The sequence below is a fragment of the Prunus persica genome, chromosome G1, assembly GCF_000346465.2.
Source record: "Prunus persica cultivar Lovell chromosome G1, Prunus_persica_NCBIv2, whole genome shotgun sequence".
Lineage (NCBI taxonomy): Eukaryota > Viridiplantae > Streptophyta > Magnoliopsida > Rosales > Rosaceae > Prunus > Prunus persica.
In genome coordinates this window covers 18,809,778-18,828,228 of record NC_034009.1, presented here as the reverse complement: position 1 = coordinate 18,828,228, position 18,451 = coordinate 18,809,778, and the positions used below count along the sequence as shown (strand labels likewise).

The 18,451-nt window shown below is 38.6% G+C and overlaps 2 protein-coding genes across 3 annotated transcripts; one reads left to right on the top strand and one right to left on the bottom strand.

Moving 5' to 3' along the window:
• On the top strand, nt 6,440-7,523 carry LOC109946643. The gene is made up of 2 exons (XM_020555085.1): nt 6,440-6,599; nt 6,730-7,523. Exons 1-2 carry the CDS (start codon nt 6,440-6,442, stop codon nt 7,521-7,523), a joined length of 954 nt encoding a protein of 317 aa, XP_020410674.1.
• On the bottom strand, nt 14,664-17,769 carry LOC18790226. 2 transcript variants are annotated; one of them, XM_020562403.1, is made up of 5 exons: nt 17,306-17,769; nt 16,693-17,161; nt 16,543-16,594; nt 16,066-16,147; nt 14,664-15,020 (listed from the first exon to the last, which is right to left on the bottom strand). In XM_020562403.1, exons 1-5 carry the CDS (start codon nt 17,345-17,347, stop codon nt 14,844-14,846), a joined length of 822 nt encoding a protein of 273 aa, XP_020417992.1. In that variant the 5' UTR covers nt 17,348-17,769; the 3' UTR covers nt 14,664-14,843. The 2 variants fall into 2 exon arrangements, with proteins under 2 accessions (XP_020417992.1, XP_007223812.2); XM_007223750.2 differs by having other exon boundaries at nt 16,072-16,147.

Genomic DNA, 18,451 nt, shown 5'->3' with positions numbered 1-18,451 from the left:
CCAATCACGTGCAGAACAATCCCACTATGCAAGAATTGAAGTCTGCCATGCCCAACCTATCTGACAGTGAGTATCAGCAGATTCTTACCATGATGAATGATAAGAAAGAGCCACAAGCAAACTCTGCAGGTTTGTCATATTATCCTTTACCTTTACACCGCTGGCTGATTGATAGTGGCGCAACAGATCATATTACATCCACCTCACATTCTTTTACGTCCACAAATAACAACCCTTCCATTCCACCAGTTGTATTGCCTAGCGGTGAAAAGGCTTCTATTATTTCTGTTGGGAATGCTTCTCTCAACTCATCTCTTTCTTTAAACAATGTCTTGTATGTGCCTAGCTTCAAAGTTAATTTGATGTCAGTAAGCAAACTTACACAAGGACTTCATTGTTCCATCTCTTTTTTTCCTAATTGGTGCATTTTGCAGGACTTGGCTACGAGGAAGACGATTGGTCTGGGTAAACAGCAAGGAGGTCTTTACTACTTGGTTTCTTTGGCGTCAGACAAGCCTTCCCTTCTCCCACCATCTTGCAACCATGCTCATGCCTCAACTCACCTATGGCACAGCCGTTTAGGCCATCCATCATCTTCTCGTTTACAATTTCTAGCTAAGAATGTTTTAAATTTCCCTTTTTCAAATAATGCTTGCGAGGTTTGTCCCTTGGCAAAGCAAACTCGCTTACCTTTTAATTTAAGTTCTATTTACTCTTCTAAACCATTCTCTCTTATTCATTGTGACATTTGGGGGCCACATAAAATTGCATCTTTTTCAGGGGCTCGTTATTTTCTAACTATTGTGGATGATTTTACTAGGTTCACATGGTTATTTCTCATGCAAAATAAATCTGAAACACAGAACTTGCTTAAATCCTTTTTTGCCTTTGTCCAAACACAATTCACTACTCACGTACAACAAATACGCGTTGATAACGGAGGTGAATTTTCTTCCATGCGTCGTTTCTTTCACGAACATGGGGTTATCTTTCAACATACTTGTGTCTACACACCACAACAAAATGGTGTTGTAGAGCGCAAGCACCGACATATCATAGAGATGGCTAGGGCTTTACGTTTTCAGGCAAATCTCCCGATTTCTTTTTGGGGAGAATGTGTTCTCACCGCCATTTACTTGATCAATCGTCTACCCACTGCCCTTTTATCCAAAATATCCCCATATGAGAAGCTGTACCATCAACCTCCTTCTTATACCCACCTCCGCGTTTTTGGTTGTTTAGCCTATGCCACCATTGTCCAACCTTCCCATAAATTTGATCCTAGAGCCAAGCGATGTGTTTTTCTCGGTTATCCTTTCGGTCAAAAGGCCTACAAATTATTTGATCTTACCACCAAAAAAATTTTTACCAGTCGTGATGTCGTTTTTCATGAAAGTCATTTTCCTTTCCAAACTCTCCCTTCTTCCTCTCTCACGGAACCTCCACCTCCTGTTTTACCTCTTCCTTTATCTGATTTGTCATCTCCTCCATGTATATCTCCTAACTTACTCTCACCACATCCTCCATCTCCTTCTTCCCTACCCGATCTCACGGCTTCTTTCGACACCGCTGCCCCCATTTTTCCCTCGGACACCACTGCCATACCAGCCCCATCACAACCTTCCTCTCCTTCTGTACCACCAGCCCCCATCCGCCACTTTCTTCGCCATAAGGTTAAACCAGCCCATCTCCATGATTATGTTTGCTCACAGGTTACTCTACCCACGCTTGACCAATCGTCGGACTCCTTGCCACGTCGCACCAAAGGTACTCGTTATCCCCTTTCTAATTTCCTTTCTTATCACCGTTACTCACCATCACACTTTACTTTCATTGCCAATATTAGTCGGCCAGTGGAACCTAACACTTTTGCAGAGGCTGTTTCTAATCCCCACTGGCAAGAGGCTATGCAATCTGAACTTGCAGCTTTGGAATCCAATCAGACTTGGTCCCTCACTTCTCTTCCACCTGGGAAGCAACCCATTGGATGCAAATGGGTCTATAAAATCAAGCATCGCTCCAATGGCACCATTGAGCGCTACAAGGCTCGTCTCGTGGCCAAAGGGTACACTCAAACTGAAGGTCTTGACTACCATGACACATTTTCTCCTACTGCCAAAATGGTTTCTGTTCGGTGTGTTCTTGCTCTTGCCGCTGCCCACCACTGGTCTTTGCATCAACTTGACGTCCACAATGCATTCCTCCATGGCGATTTACATGAGGAAATCTACATGTCACCTCCTCCTGGTCTTCGGCGACAGGGAGAGCATTTGGTATGTCGCCTTCACAAATCCTTGTACGGATTGAAGCAAGCATCTCGCCAATGGTTTTCTAAGTTCACTGAAGCCATACAAGCTGCTGGTTTTACTCAGTCCAAAGCCGATTATTCGCTTTTTACCTGCAAAAATGGCAAGTCCTTCACCGCTCTTTTGATCTACGTTGATGACATATTGATTACAGGAAATAATTTGCCTGCCATTGATGCTCTCAAGCGATTTCTTAATACTCGTTTTAAGATCAAAGACCTTGGTGATCTTAAATATTTTTTGGGCATTGAGGTCTCACGTTCTAGGAAAGGAATTTCTATTTGTCAAAGGAAATATGCATTGGACATTATTAAAGATGGAGGAGCTTTGGGAGCACGTCCAGTAAGCTTTCCCATGGAACAAAATTCCAAAATTTCTTCTGATACAGGTGAGATACTTCATGATCCAGCAAAGTATAGACGATTGGTGGGACGTTTGATTTATCTCACCATAACAAGACCTGATATTACCTACTCAGTACACATACTCAGTAGATTCATGCATGAGCCTCGCAAGCCACACTTAGATGCCGCCATGAGAGTTTTGAGGTATCCGAAAAGTACACCAGGACAAGGACTCTTCTTTCCTGCTGGAAATGAGATGAAGTTGAAGGCATACTGTGATTCAAATTGGGCGGGATGTCCAACCACACGAAGGTCCACAAGTGGCTATTGCGTATTTCTTGGAAATTCTTTGATCTCATGGAGAACAAAGAGACAAAAAACAGTATCTCTTTCTTCAGCAGAGGCTGAATATCGCGCAATGACAGGTGCTTGCTGTGAAATTACTTGGTTGCGTTATCTATTGCAAGACCTACAACTCCCAAACCCAGGACCAGCTACTTTACACTGTGATAACCAAGCTGCGCTACACATATCTGCCAATCCAGTGTTCCATGACAGAACTAGACACATTGAAATTGATTGTCATTTTATCAGGGATAAAATTCTGGACAGAACAGTGGTTACAAGATATATTTCATCTCAACAACAAGTAGCAGATGTGTTTACGAAGGCCTTGGGAAAAGAAGATTTTTCGGCTATGGTATGCAAGTTGGGAGTTCACAATATTCACTCTCCAACTTGAGGGGGAGTGTTGAGAAGTCAACTAAATCCCAATATATTTGGGATTGAGTGATTTGCCAAATTATATGTAATTGATTGTACATGATTTGCTTTCCTTTACTAGTCTCTTGATTGTAGGAAACTTGGGTATAGATACCCTTAACAGTGTAAAGAGAAAATAAGCAAGTAATCAAACATTCTTCTTTTGATTACAATTTTACAAGCTTGGCTGGCTGGCTATGGTTATGATTAAGTTTTGAGTGACCACTACCTTTATGGGCTCGTCATAGACATTATAGTTGTACAACCTCATCCCTAAAACTCAAGGAGGGCCTATAAGGATTACTTCTAGGTGTTAAAGATAGCTCAGAAGAAGATTGATCTCCAAGATGAGATTGCAAACCAGGAAACCAGTTGTTGCTCTCTCAATTTCCATAGCTAATAAGCAAGTGCTTTTCTTTGAGACAAAAATACCTACTAAGAGATAGTTCTGGGCAGTGGATGAGAGGCTTTGCTGTCAATCTTGGTGTAGGACAAGTCTTGGAAGCTGAGTTATGGGGCATCTATCTTGGACTGAAAATTGCTTGGGATATAAGTTGTAGTGCAGTTGTGCTTGAGTCTAACTCAGCGACCGCGGTACACCTGCTTAACAAAAATGTGGAAGACCTTCATCCTCTTGCTACTATGTTGTGGGGATGCCAAGACTATATAAACAAAAACTAGGTTTGTTCTATTCATCATGTATATCGTGAATGCAACATGGTAGCAGATAAACTAGCTTAATTGGGTTCATATCTTGAGTTGGGTCTATCAACTTTCCATAACCCTCCTGACAGTACTAGGTCCTTTCTTAGTGAGGATTTACTTGGAGTCTGTAGGCCTCGTGCCATTGTTTAATTTCTTTGTTGGGCGTTAGCCCCGTTTCTTCACCCAAAACGTTAGCCCCGTTTCTTCACCCAAAAAAAAAACTATGTCTGGTTACTGAGAAAACGGAGGAATTTAAATAGAAAAAGAAAGGAACTGAAAACAATGAGAAGAAGATGCTATAGTGTTATTAGTGGAGAAGACGTTTTAGTAAAGGCAATAATGGAATAAAGAGAAAACGAGAGGGCTTCATGGAAAATCGCAGTGTGGTGGAAAAGCTCTTCCCAGGTGGCCCACACGGTTTTTCACTTTCAGGTCCTAGCTAATGGTATCTGAAGGAATTGTAATTCTCATTAAATGAAAGAATGGTTTGTACAAGCTTTATATTAAAATACAACGATAGCTGTCAAATACAGCTGTATTAGATGAGTTACAGACAGTTAACTAAGATTAACTAACAAACGATTTACTGTAACAAACTAATTATTTACTGCATTTAGCCCCCCTCAAGCTGAAGTGAGGAGAACACACTGTGAGCTTGGTGCGAAGAAAAGAATGTCTGGCAGTAGATAAGGGTTTGATAAAAATATGAGCAAGCTGACATTCAGAAGAAAATGTCTAGCAGTAGATAAGAGTTTGGTAAAGATATCAGCAAGCTGACGTTCAGAAGAAACAAATTTAGTAGACAAAAACCCTTGTTGAACCAATTCCCTTGTAAAGTGATAATCAACTTCCACATGTTTTGTTCTGGCATTAAACACTAGATTGGAAGCAAGATGAAGGGCAGATTGATTGTCACACCAGAGAAGAGGAGGAGAAGGTAACCGAAAGCCAGTGTCTTTGAATACCTTGGACAAATAGAGTAACTCAGTAGCAGTCATAGCAAGACCACGATACTGAGCTTCAGTAGAACTGCAGGACACAGTTGTTTCTTAGCTGACCAGGAGATTAAATTTGAACCAAGATAGATACCCCAGCCACTGGTAGACCTCCGATCAATGGGACACCCTACCCAATCAGCATCTGTGAAAGCTTGTCTCGAAGAAAAACATGTCTGGTAGTAAATAAAGGTTTCGTGAAAATGTCTGCAAGCTGATTTGCAGAGGAAACAAATCGAATTTTTAAGAAGCTGTGTTGAACCAATTCTATAGTGAAATGATAATCAACTTCGACATGTTTGGTTCTTGCACTAAAGACTGGATTAGAAGCAAGATGAATGGCCGATTGATTCTCTCCCCATCTTGTGGAATGTTGGTGATCCCCATTCAACATCTATTGTGCTCATATGGCTGCCCATATCAAATACTGGAACACCCAACAGTTTGGTGTCCATTGCACCTGAGCCATCAATTTCAAACTTAGAGGTGCAGACATAAATAGAGAAATACAAAAACATATGTTTCCCTACAGGGAACTGGAAAATATATGTAAAGAAATTGAAAAGGCCAAAAAGACATAAAAGTGCACAACCCAGAAGCTTACCAATGAGAAGGTTAGAAAGCCCCAGATCAGTCAAGTGTTTAACCCAAGTCAGGATAAAATCCATGAATGCATAGTTCCCAAAGGTCACAATAATGACGTTATCCTTCACTCTTTCCTGAACCAGTTCTTTGCTCAGTCTAAATTTCTTCAAGGGTGGCATTTTCTTTGTGTGTAGAGGAGCTTCCCAAATGGGTCTTCTTGACATGCTTCGAGGCTCTAGTGAAGGTTTGGGAACTGCTTGAACTTGAGAAACATTGGGTGCTTGCTCTGTTGAATTATAAGTGCTTAAGCTGATTTCAGAATTAAGAGTTTTGTTTTCTGCTTATTTGTATTTCTTTATACTTAGTCCAGGTGTCATAGCTTGATTGGTTAGATAGTGAATGGCTGAGATTGCTTTGATGGAATGCATCTAGCTCGTACTGTGCATAACGGTCATTTTTCTCCTCACACCAAGTGTGTGTTGTTGTACTGAAAATATAGCTAATGAGAATGTTCTCTCTGCTACACGAATAGCAGAGCAGTTTTGGAATCCTTTCAAGTTTTCTTAAATTCTCTTCTCTCTTCTCACAAAATCTAATACTCAGATCCTAAAACTCTAACATGGCCTCAGAGCCAGGTTGGATTGTCTAAAGAGCTGGGCGTTCAATCTATGCAATATCGGGAAATTTGAGTTTTTTGCTCAATCTGAAAGCAACTCGTTTTTGGAAGAATCAGAGATCAACCATGGCTGGATCTGGAAGCTCAGATGTGAGAACTCCAATTTTCTCTGGTGAAAATTATGAGTTTTGGAAGATTAAGATGGTGACCATATTCAAATCATATGGGCTTTGGAATCTGGTAGAGAAGGGAATTCCAGTTTTAGATTCGAAGAAGAAGGAGAAGGGCAACTGAGGAGACTTCAGAGGAAGAAGATGATGAGAAAGCAGCTGCAATCCTCATGAAGGATGCAAAGGCTCTGGGTATTATCCAAAATGCAGTCTCATATCAGATTTTTCCACGAATAACAAATGCAGACTCTGCCAAAGCTGCTTGGGAGCTATTGCATGGAGAATTTCATGGTGGAGATCATGTTAGATCGGTAAAACTTCAAAATCTTAGACGTGAATTTGAATATACTAGGATGCATGATAGTGAGTCATTGTCTACTTATCTTACTAGACTGAATGATCTGATTAATCAAATGAAAACTTATGGTGAAGTGCTCTCGAATGAGAGGCTTGTGCAAAAGGTTTTGATTAGTCTTAGCAAGGTTTATGACCCCATTTGTTTAGTGATTGAAAACACTAAGAGTCTAGAGACTGTGGAGTTGCAAGAGGTAATTGCTATTCTGAAAAGTCAAGAGCAGCGATTTGAGTTGCACAATGTAGATGCAACTGAGAAAGCTTTTGCCTCATTCACAGTGAGTTCAAAAGGTCAGAATAAAAATGCAACTAATTCTGGTTCATCCAAGACTCAGAAAAATTGGAATCCAAAAGGTAAACCTTGGGAATCGAAAGGCAAGCCTCAATGGAATAATTCTGCACAGACTCACAGCTCATCTACAGGTCAAGAAGCTGTAAAACCCCAATGCAAGGTGTGCTCCAAGTATCACTTTGGAGAATGCAGGTATAAAGGCAAGCCAAAGTGTTACAACTGTGACAGGTTTGGTCACTTGGCTAGAGAGTGCATTGCAGAGAAGGCTGTGCAAAAGGCAAACTGTGCAAGTCAAAAGGAGGTGACTAGAACCTGTTTTATGCAAACTGCACTACCACTGAGTCAAAACCGAATGGGGATTGGTATATTGACAGTGGCTGTAGCAATCATATGACAGGAAATGTGGATTTGCTTGTTGACATAAGGACAAATGTGGCTGGAAAGGTGCAGATGCCAACTGGTGCTCTTGTGAATGTGGCTGGCATGGGTTCACTAGTTCTTGACACAACAAAAGGAAGAAAATACATTAGAGAAGTAATATATCTTCCGGGCTTGAAAGAAAATCTGCTAAGTGTTGGGCAGATGGATGAACATGGGTACTGTCTGGTGTTTGGAGAAGGGATGTGCAGGGTATTTGATAGCCCATCCATGGATTATCTCATCATAAAGGTGCAAATGAAGAGTAACAGATGCTATCCTGTCTCTTTTCTAGCTGAAAAACAGTTACTAATGAAGACTAGTTTTCTTCAATCCACATGGATTTGGCACAAGAGACTTGGTCATCTGAATTTTGGAGGATTGAAGCAGCTGAGGGATAAAGAAATGGTACATGGTTTACCAAAATTGGAAGAACAAAGTGGTGTGTGTGAAGGGTGCCAATTTGGAAAACAGCACAGAAATGTTTTTCCAAAAGATCAAGCTCAAAGAGCAAGCAAAGTACTAGAGCTAGTACATGTGGATCTCTGTGGTCCCATGAGAAATGAGTCTGTTGCAAGGAACATATATTTCATGCTGATTATAGATGATTTCACAAGAATGATTTGGGTATACTTCTTGAGAAACAAGTCAGAAGCCTTCTATTGTCAAGAAGTTCAAGTCCATGACTGAATTACAAACTGGACACAAGGTGCAGTGCATAAGAAGTGACAGGGGTGGAGAGTTTCTGTCTACTATTTTTTTGGAGTTCTGTGAAGCTAATGGCATTCAAAGGCAGCTTACAATGGCCTATACTCCTCAGCAGAATGGAGTAGTTGAGAGGAAGAATAGAACTGTCATTGAGATGGCAAAATCAATGTTACATGAGAAGGGAATGCCTTATTTCCTATGGGCAGAAGCTGTGCATACAGCTGTCTATTTGCTGAACAGATGTCCTACCAAAGCTCTCAACAACATTACTCCATTCGAAGCATATAGTGGAAGGAAGCCTGGAATTGCACACCTAAAGTGTTTGGTTCTCTGTGTTATGTTCATGTGCCAACTGAATTGAGACACAAGCTGGATCCTAAGAGTACAAAGGGAGTGTTTGTGGGATATGCAACTTGTGAAAAAGGATATAGAGTTTTTGATCCTGTTTCTAACAAGCTTTTACTGTCAAGGGATGTGACATTTGATGAAGAAAATGCTTGGCATTGGACAGACAAAAATGGTTCAGTTATGACATCATACTCAATTGAAAACCAAGTAGATTTGGACTTGAAATCTGACAGTTCTAATGAGAATTCTACTGGTACACCTCAAACTTTGGATATGCAAGAGAGCACTCCATCAACTCCAGGTGATATAAGCAGTGAAGAAAGGAGAACTCAAGCTTATGATCACACCCCTCTAAAATGGAGAAGGCTAGATGATGTTCTAGCTCAGTGTAACTTGTGTATCATGGAACCAGAAAAATATGCTGATGCTGCTCAGGATGAATCTTGGCTTAAGACAATGGAAGATGAACTGCAAATGATTGAAAAGAATGAAACATGGGAATTGGTAGATAGACCAACTGAAAAACCAGTGATTGGAGTTAAGTGGGTGTACAAGACAAAGCTGAATTTGGATGGCTCTGTGCAAAAGAATAAAGCAAGATTAGTGGCTAAGGGGTATGCTCAGAAGCCTGGACTGGATTATAATGAGACTTATGCACCTGTAGCCAGATTGGACACCATTAGAACACTTATTGCTCTAGCTGCTCAAAAGATTTGGAAATTGTTCCAACTTGATGTGAAGTCTGCTTTCCTTAATGGTGTGCTGCAAGAGGAAGTTTATGTCAATCAGCCTGAAGGTTTTGTAATTAAAGGTAAAGAAGACAAGGTTTATCGTCTGCATAAAGCTCTTTATGGTCTGAAGCAAGCCCCAAGGGCTTGATATGGGGAGATAGACAACTACTTCACTCAATGTGGTTTTGTGAAAAGCTTAAGTGAAGCAACCTTGTATACCAAAGTAAGGGGAGATAAGGAGATTCTAATTGTGTCTATCTATGTAGACGATATTGTGTATATAGGGAGCAGTCAAGCATTGTTGGCTGAATTCAAAGAAGACATGATGGCTAAGTATGAGATGACTGATTTGGGCTTACTTCATCACTTTCTTGGCATGGGAGTTATTCAGACTGAGTCTAGTATATTTCTACATCAAAAGAAATATGCTAGCACTTTGTTGAGCAAGTTTGGTCTGACTGAGTGCAAACCTGTGACAACACCCCTTGTTGCCACTGAGAAACTAGCTAAGGATGATGGAAGTGGAGCTGCAAATGAAGAACAATACAGAAGCATTGTTGGTAGCTTGCTGTACTTAACTGCTACAAGACCAGACATTATGTATGCCTCAAGTTTGCTAGCTAGATTCATGCACTGTCCTACAAATAGACACTATGGAACAGCTAAAAGAGTTTTGAGATACATCAAAGGAACTCTGGACTATGGTCTTGAATATGTGAAAGGCAAAAGATCAATTCTAGTTGGTTACTGTGACAGTGATTGGGGAGGATCAGTTGGTGATTGCAAGAGCACATCAGGTTATGCTTTTAGTTTTGGAAGTGGAGTATTTTCTTGGGCCTCAGTGAAACAGAACTGTGTTGCACTGTCTACTGCTGAAGCTGAGTACATCAGTGCAGCTGAGGCTACTACTCAAGCTATTTGGCTCCGTTTTGTGCTAGAGGACTTTGGAGAGCTTCAAACTGAAGCTACTCCATTGCATTGTGAGAATATCTCAGCAATTGCAATCACTAAAAACCCTGTATTCCACCAGAAGACAAAGCATATTGACAGGAGGTATCACTTCATCAAGGATGCATTGCAAGAAGGAGTAATCAATCTGGAATATTGTCCTACAAATGAACAATTGGCTGACATCTTTACCAAACCTCTGGCCAAAGACAGATTCAATTATCTCAGAGGCATGCTTGGAGTGAAATCACCTCAAGACTTAAAGGGGAGTGTTGAATTATAAGTGCTTAAGCTGATTTCAGAATTAAGAGTTTTGTTTTCTGCTTATTTGTATTTCTTTATACTTAGTCCAGGTGTCACAGCTTGATTGGTTAGATAGTGAATGGCTAAGATTGCTTTGATGGAATGCATCCAGCTGGTATTGTGCATAACGGTCATTTTTCTCCTCACACCAAGTGTGTGTTGTTGTACTGAAAATATAGCTAATGAGAATGTTCTCTCTGCTACACTAATAGCAGAGCAGTTTTGGAATCCTTTCAAGTTTTCTTAAATTCTCTTCTCTCTTCTCACAAAATCTAATACTCAGATCCTAAAACTCTAACATGCTCTACAGGAGGAGAACCTACATCTGTAGCAATTTGTGAATTCACAAAAATTAAACACATGCAGGGAGAGGGAGAAGACTGAAATCACAGACAGAAAGCTTAATGAATGAACACCAAATATTGCAAGAAAGGGTGCATTGACAAGAAGCAAATGGCTTGAGTTCTACAATATTACTGATGGCAGCATGGAAAATTGAATTTACTACTTTTCTATGTGGGAACCGCATGCAGTGTAATCATTAGTAAAGTGAAAATATTTTATATATATATATATATATATATATAAATTTGGGGCTGCCAATAGCTCAATCAACTCTCATGCAAACTCCAGAATGCTATAATATGAGGAAATGAAAATATGAAGAAATGTATTAATAAACTCCTGCAGGTTCTTCTTCCTGAAGCCGTTATGCGGATTGTTAGTATTCATGTTGATATTGAAGGGAATCTACCTGATACTTGTATTTGGGGTCCCACTTCAAATGGAGTTTTTTTTGTCAAGACTGCCTATGAGTTATCTGCTAGGTTTAATGATGTCCCTGGTTCTCCTTGGAATTTCATTTGGAATTTGAAGATCCCTCCTCGTGTTAAAATGTTCACTTGGCTTCTCACTCAAAAAAAGATCCTAACTAATGTGCAGAGAGTTAGAAGGCATCTATCTAGAGACCCTTCCTGTCCTCTCTGTCATTATCATGAGGAGTCTTTGCAGCATCTCTTTATTTCCTGTCCTCGTGTTCTTACGCTTTGGAGATCCTTCTATCTACCTGAAGGATTGCTCAATTTCTTTTCCTCTGATTTTGATAGTTGGTTGAAGGAAAATTTGTGTTATAATGCTGGGCATTTATGGAATTTGAAGTGGTGTAGTGTTTTTGCTGTTGCTTGCTGGTTCATTTGGAAATGGAGGTGTTGTTCTATCTTTGAGCCTCAGTTCCAAATGTCGTCCTAAGCAGAGTATTGTTGAGTATCTTCTGGAATAGGATAAGGCTAATAATCTTTTAAAGAAGACTACCTCTCAAACTCAGATGTTCCTTGCTTGGCAGCCTCCTCCTTGTGGCTTCTCTAAGCTTAATATTGATGGTTCTAGAGTGAGTGCCTCTGGGTGCATTGCTGCAGGAGGTATAATTAGGAATTCTGAGGGTAGCTGGATAGCAGGATTTTCTGCTAATCTTGGTCATGGTGAAGTCTTGGTGGCTGAAGCTTGGGCTTTATATTATGGTCTTAATCTTGCTTGGCAGATGGGTTTGCGCCAGATAACTGTTAATTCTGATTCTGCCCTTGTTGTTGATATGATTAACGGAGAATGGGTGGACTCTCATCCTATGTCTGTGTTGCTTACCAAGTGCAGAGAGCTTTTGAAAAGCCAGTGGAATTGCAGCATTCTCCATGTCTATAGGGAGACCAATTTTGCTGCTGATTTTCTTGCTAAGATGGGTCATCATAAGGAGTTGGGTTACCATGAGCTCTCTTCTCCCCCGGATCTGATGCAGCCTATTTTAGATGCTGATAAGAATGGTCTCTTGAGGCCTAGATTTGTTTCTGTGTAATCTTTTTATTCTGGGCTTTGCCCCCTATTTTACCAAAAAAAAGAAAATATGAAGAAATGACATACAAAGGTGCCACAATGTTTAAAGCTTGAAACTTTTGGTGTGTAACAACAAACTAAAACCACAAAGTTGATCCACTTTTTTCAACCCAAGAAAAAACACACAAAAACTAAACCAAAACCAAACTAAAGCACCAAAAGTCAGACGTTCAGTTTCTAAATGAGCTTATGCTGTCACAGTCGAATCAGTTATGTTTACACCATAATGAACCGAGCAGACCCAGCACCAAAGTGACTAGCACCAAGGCAGCCACGCCTTCTCCTGTGCCGAAGAAAGACACACTTTCGAGGTGCCAGACACCTACCGAAGCTCCCAACTGCCAAACCTAATTCCAGGACACATGTCACCACCACAAAGGCTTGCACAAAGTCCCACATTGGAACTTTGTGCAAAGCTCCCACTTTCACCTCCCTATAAATAGGGAATAGTACCCAGGTAAAAGGAAGAACTATTCTCCCACTTTTACTGTTACTTTGCCAGAATTACTACTTGTAACTGACTTAGGCATCGGAGAGCCTTCGGCCGGCACCACACCGGTGTCTGAAGCTTAACGATTGCTTCTCCCACTTTGTCTTCTGCAGGTTTCCCATCAACCTATATTTCACCAAGAGCCCCAGCTCTCTTCCCTGCTGAAGACCCCGCATACCTAATCACTAAGTTGGACTCAATATTGGCCAGGCCATTTTGAGCATCAACAAGTTAGATCACTAAGTTAGTAGTTGTCATTATTGGAGATATTGCGGGAAGAGTGAAATGGATCTTGTATAAACAAGAGCACCATTGCGACCCCGCAAGAATAAAAGACAATGAAAATACAATTTCCAGGTGCTAAGCACATAAGCCTTGAATTATTCAACGGGCAACTAAGATCTCAAAAACCCATTTCCAATATGTAATGAAAGTGATAGAAATTGAAGCATAAGCGTAAGAAACAATAACAAAATCAATGGGCTAGGAAACCCAAAAGGAAAAAGCAGAGAGAGAAACTGACAGGAAAGCCAGAAGGTAGTGGAATCTACAACAGACTTGCCAGAGTAAATGGCCGATGTCACATACAAAGACGAGAAGATGATCCCAATTATTACAGTGGCGTATATAGTCACGAACACTGGCTTCGCATTGTCAAACGCATTCCTCCACCCCATTGTTTCGCTTTTGGGATTTGTTTGCTTCTTATCCGTGGCAAAAAAGTTTCCATAAGAGAAGGGAAGATTCTGACATAATTGATTCAACCGTTGATTATGAAATAATTGACTAATTAAAATGTTGATTATTCTATCTTGTATTTGGCAGGTGAACAGACTCTTCCTTCAAATTTTATTTCATTATTTTGTGTTTACCATTTTGCCCTCGTATATTAAAGAATCATCTGTTTTAGTACATTTATTTCTCAAGGACATTAAGGAGCTTTAAAAAATTTAACCCTTCTTTTGTCAGATTGGTAAGAAGATAATAAAAGTGACTTATGAAAATTAAGTCCCTAAAACCCACAAATTATGGATCCTATTTTAGCTTAGTTTTAATCTTTTAAATGTTTCCATTTTTGAATCCTTTTGGAAATATTAAATTTGTTACGTTCCATGTCAATTTCTTTTTACATGCCACTATGTGACAAATGTAGTTCTTATCCCTGACAATATTTACATAAATTTTGGGGGGTGTATTCAATTATGATTTTAAAAGATTATTTTGAGATAAATAAGTCTTGTGGTATTCAATTAAGACTTTTAAATAATCTAAACAAGTCTTGTGGTATTCAATAAGGACTATTAGGATTTTTTTTTAAATCTTTTTAAAAAATCTTATAAGTCATTACATTCTTAAATAGTCTTTTAAAATCCACTAGACTTATTTATCCATAAATATTCTTTTAAAATCTCAATTGAATACACCCCCCTTGATGTTTTAATTAGGCTTTTTTTTTTATTATGAAAAATTTGAGTCTTTGTTTTAAAGGTGATGCGTCAACTTTAAATTCTTTGGATTGAAAATTAAATGACGTGGCATGTGGGAAGTGAAAGTCAAGCAGATCTTAGTAGAGAAAAATCAAAGTAGAAGATTTGTATCCTGGTTTTCTTCTAATTTCTTCGGTCGGTACCTGATTCTCATCCCTGTGGGAGCACTCATCCATTCAAAGACATAATATAATAATGAATTAAAAGTGATTAGTAGATTCAGTCAATAATAGGAAGCTTTTATTTTAAGACACTATATAGTTTACTAATTTGGAAGATAGGAATACAATTTCACATAATTAGTATAAGGCCAAACACTAAAAAGTACGTAGTACCTATTTTTACAATAATGTAATTAAAAAAATATTAAAATTACATACAATGTCACTACTTCAAAGTCATATCAAATGTCCACGTTGCCGCCATTGCAATCGCCACCGCCATTGTTGCCATTCTTGAGCCACTTGCAGCACCTGCTTAGCCATCGTCTCATCCCAGCCACCACCGACGTGCCCATCGCCAGCCAGCACCTCCTGGCTAGCCACTCGTCGGCAATCAACTATGTTGCTCTCAACCTAAAAAAAATAAGAAATTTAGTGTTCAAGAAGAGACTCAAACCTTGACCCTCAAAGGAGGAAAGCCTCATTTAGAAACCACTTCACCAACCTTGTTTTTGTGGTATTTTGTCAGTTACACAATATTTATATTAACAGTCAATGGTTTTTTTTTTTTTTTTTAAAAAATTATGTCACGTTTGGGCCTCCTCTTTGGCCTAATTCAAAACAAAATTTTATTCCTAGATATTAAAATCCAAACAGAAATACTCTATGTCTCAAATCCTAATTAGTTGTTATATCTAATACCTAATTTTTAATTTTTCTTTATCGTATTCAATCCCGATGAGGCCTTCCCAAAGTGAGCTCCAAATTAACATTCCGTGATACATATGGGACTTCATAACTTAAGCCTTTTGGATACATCATGTCCTCCCGAAAATTATATATATATATATATAATATGCATACAAATATGATGAATAAATAAAAGATGGAAACATGATTTCCTTTATTTTGTTCAGTTATTCCCATGATATATACATACAAATGACAACTTTTATTTAATATTTCAAGGTTATATATGTGCGTGCGCGTGTATATATATATATATATATGTATATATAGAGAGAGCTTTCATTGAAGGATCTCTCAAATTAACTTATTTGAGGGACACTTTTGTAGAGCCCACTCCGTATTGAATTCACTAATCCAAACTGTCTATGTTTTAGATAATCATTCAAAGATCATCTCTACAAAAAATCACTTGAATCCGATATCGTTTGACCACTCAATTGAGTTATTGAAGTTTTAGTACTTTCTTGAACACAGCATTGTGTTCATTGATTTTGTAGGATACAATTACATGTCGAAACAGTTTCCGATTTGTCTAATTTTTTACAAGGATGATATATGAATGTAGACCTAAAAAAATAGATGGTTTGGATCATTGAAAAAAAAACTTCGTAGGATATCCTAAAAGGTGTCCCTCAAATAAAATTATTTGAGAGATCCCTGAATATATGTTTTGGAAATAATTTACTTTAAATCGTAATTTAATTGGTACCTCTACCTCCTGGTCATCCAGAGATGGTATATTTGTAGGTGCATAATACTTGGCGGTTGCATGCTTAGAAGTTTCTTCCGTGCTACAAACCAACAGATTGAGATAATATTTTCTATCAGTGGAATGGAAGCTAGGCATACAGATGAAAAAGCATACAGAAAAGAAAGCAATCTTTTATGACTGTCTTGTTTATTAGAGCTAGAGAGCTAGCTTAATTAGCCACTCTCTCTCCATCTGCTCGCACTTTAGTCTTCACATTTTGTGTTGATTGAAATAAAGTAGAATTCCCATGTGATATCCATTAAAATCTCCTTAATTATTTCTTAAAATTTCCATATCGTCTCTTTACAAAACTAAATAAATAAATAAAAAAAAGAAGAAGACGCCTTCCTTTTGTATTATCTAACACTAAAAAGCTGCAAAAAGATTTAATATGCAAATTAATTAAGCAGCAGATGAGCAGTAATTCGTGTTTACCTTGAAGAATTTTCCTTGGAGTCCTTGTCATCTTGAACATGAATAGTCTGACCTAATGTATGAACCCACAACATTATTAATTTAACAGAAAAAGAAAAAGATTTTAACAGGAGAAAAAAAAAAACATAATTGTAGAGGTAGAGGAATTACTATCCAAAGGCTTTCTCAAGATGTTGTTATCAGTGGTATTGGCGTTCATTCGGTTATTACTTAGTTTTGAACCACCTAAACACAGAAGAAATATGGCAGGCAAAAGGGATGCTTTGAAAGGATTATCAACATGCCGAAGGCAGTAAACATACTGAACTATACAGAAAATGCACTGTGAGATGCCAGCAGCTACTCCATAAACGTCAGGAAGAGTACCAAAAAGCGTATTACGAGGAGGTGGATGATAAAACCACCAGAGCATTCCCCATCTCCTCAACACAACTCTTTCCTTTTTACCTCTGTAAGTTAGCTCCCAGATGGAAATGAGCACAGCTGCAATAGCCAACAGCATACCAAACAGTGCATACTGGGATTTTCTTGGGGAGGAAGCCTGATCACAAGCAGCTGACGACATCTGTAGGCCAAGGATAGTGGCAAAAAATATCCACTCTGCTGATTCTGAAGTAGCCTATAGAAGAAAAGTAACTAGCTAATTACAAATTCAATTAAAAATTAAAGATACCAATCAAGAAATATATGCAACAACAAAAAAACTGTTAGGCTAGCTTGGCTGGCTAGCTATGGTTATGATCAAGTTTTGAGTGACCACTACCTTTATGGGCTCGTCATAAAGATTATAGTTGTAGGAGCTCATCCCTGAAACTCAAGGAGGGCCTGTAAAGATTACTACTAGGTGTTAAAGATGGCTCAGAAGAAGACTGGTCTCCACGACGAGTATTTGCAAACCAGGAAACCAGTTGTTGCTCTCTCAATTTCCACAGCTAATAAGCAAGTGCTTTTCTTTGAGACATAAATACCTCTGTTTGGTTACTGAGAAAAAGGAGGAATTTATATAGAAAAAGAAAGGAACTTTCCAAGACGGATCCTCTGCTTTCTTTCTTTAATTATCTGATTTCCATCTTGCCCAAACTGAAAACAACGAGAAGAAGATGCTAGTGTTATGGGATTAGTGGAGAAGAGGTTTTAGTTAGGCAATAATGGATTAAAGAGAAAAGGAGAGAGCTTCTTGGAAAATCGCTGTGTGGTTGAAAAGCTCTTCCCAAGTGGCCCACATGGTTTATCAATACCGTGAGCTATCAAATACAGTTGAACCAGTTAGACAAGGGTTTGGTAAAGATATTAACAAGCTAATGTTCAGAAGAAACAAATTTAATAGACAAGAAGCCGTGTTGAACCAATTCCCTTGTAAAGTGATAATCAACTTCCACGTGTTTTTGTTGAAATTGGTATGTTTATTTAAAAATAATTACCTTAAATTATTTTTATTTAACAATGTCTTACAAATTATCTTTTATTTTCCAAATTTACTCTTATTAAATGTATTAAATTTTATGTTTCCTTTAATTTATTCAAAAAAATTTAATAACTTTCTTATCACCTTATTTAATAAAAAGAAAACTTGAAGGAAAATATCTGGTTTTTTTTTTTCAAAAAAATAAAGAGAGTAATAAAGCCCATAATTTTGTTGCACATAACAATTTTGGAAGAAAAACGTCACTTCAAGACCACAACCAAGTAAACAGCAAAAAAATGACTTTTTTTTTTAACTTAATTTTTTAATAAGGTGGTAAGTGTTGTAAAGGTTTTTGTGTGGGGCCCGCTAACTATTCATTTAGAGACTTTGGGTAAAGTTTGTTTGCAACTTTTCCTTAGTGCAAATTCACGTGGGTTGGCTGCCTCTACCCAATCTGCCTATAAATAAGGCATTATCTTGCCTTTGCACAGACACCTCCAGATG

Excerpts from the sequence above, each read along its gene's own strand:
- LOC109946643 (XM_020555085.1), top strand. The coding sequence starts at position 6,440 with ATGGCTGGATCTGGAAGCTCAGATGTGAGAACTCCAATTTTCTCTGGT. Across the intron at positions 6,600-6,729 it reads TTCGAAGAAGAAGGAGAAGG|ACTCTGCCAAAGCTGCTTGG; the intron begins GCAACTGAGGAG and ends TAACAAATGCAG.
- LOC18790226 (XM_020562403.1), bottom strand. The coding sequence starts at position 17,347 with ATGAGCTCCTACAACTATAATCTTTATGACGAGCCCATAAAG. Across the intron at positions 16,595-16,692 it reads CTTGAGAAAGCCTTTGGATA|GTCAGACTATTCATGTTCAA; the intron begins GTAATTCCTCTA and ends TTCATACATTAG. Across the intron at positions 16,148-16,542 it reads TCCAAGGAAAATTCTTCAAG|CACGGAAGAAACTTCTAAGC; the intron begins GTAAACACGAAT and ends GTTGGTTTGTAG.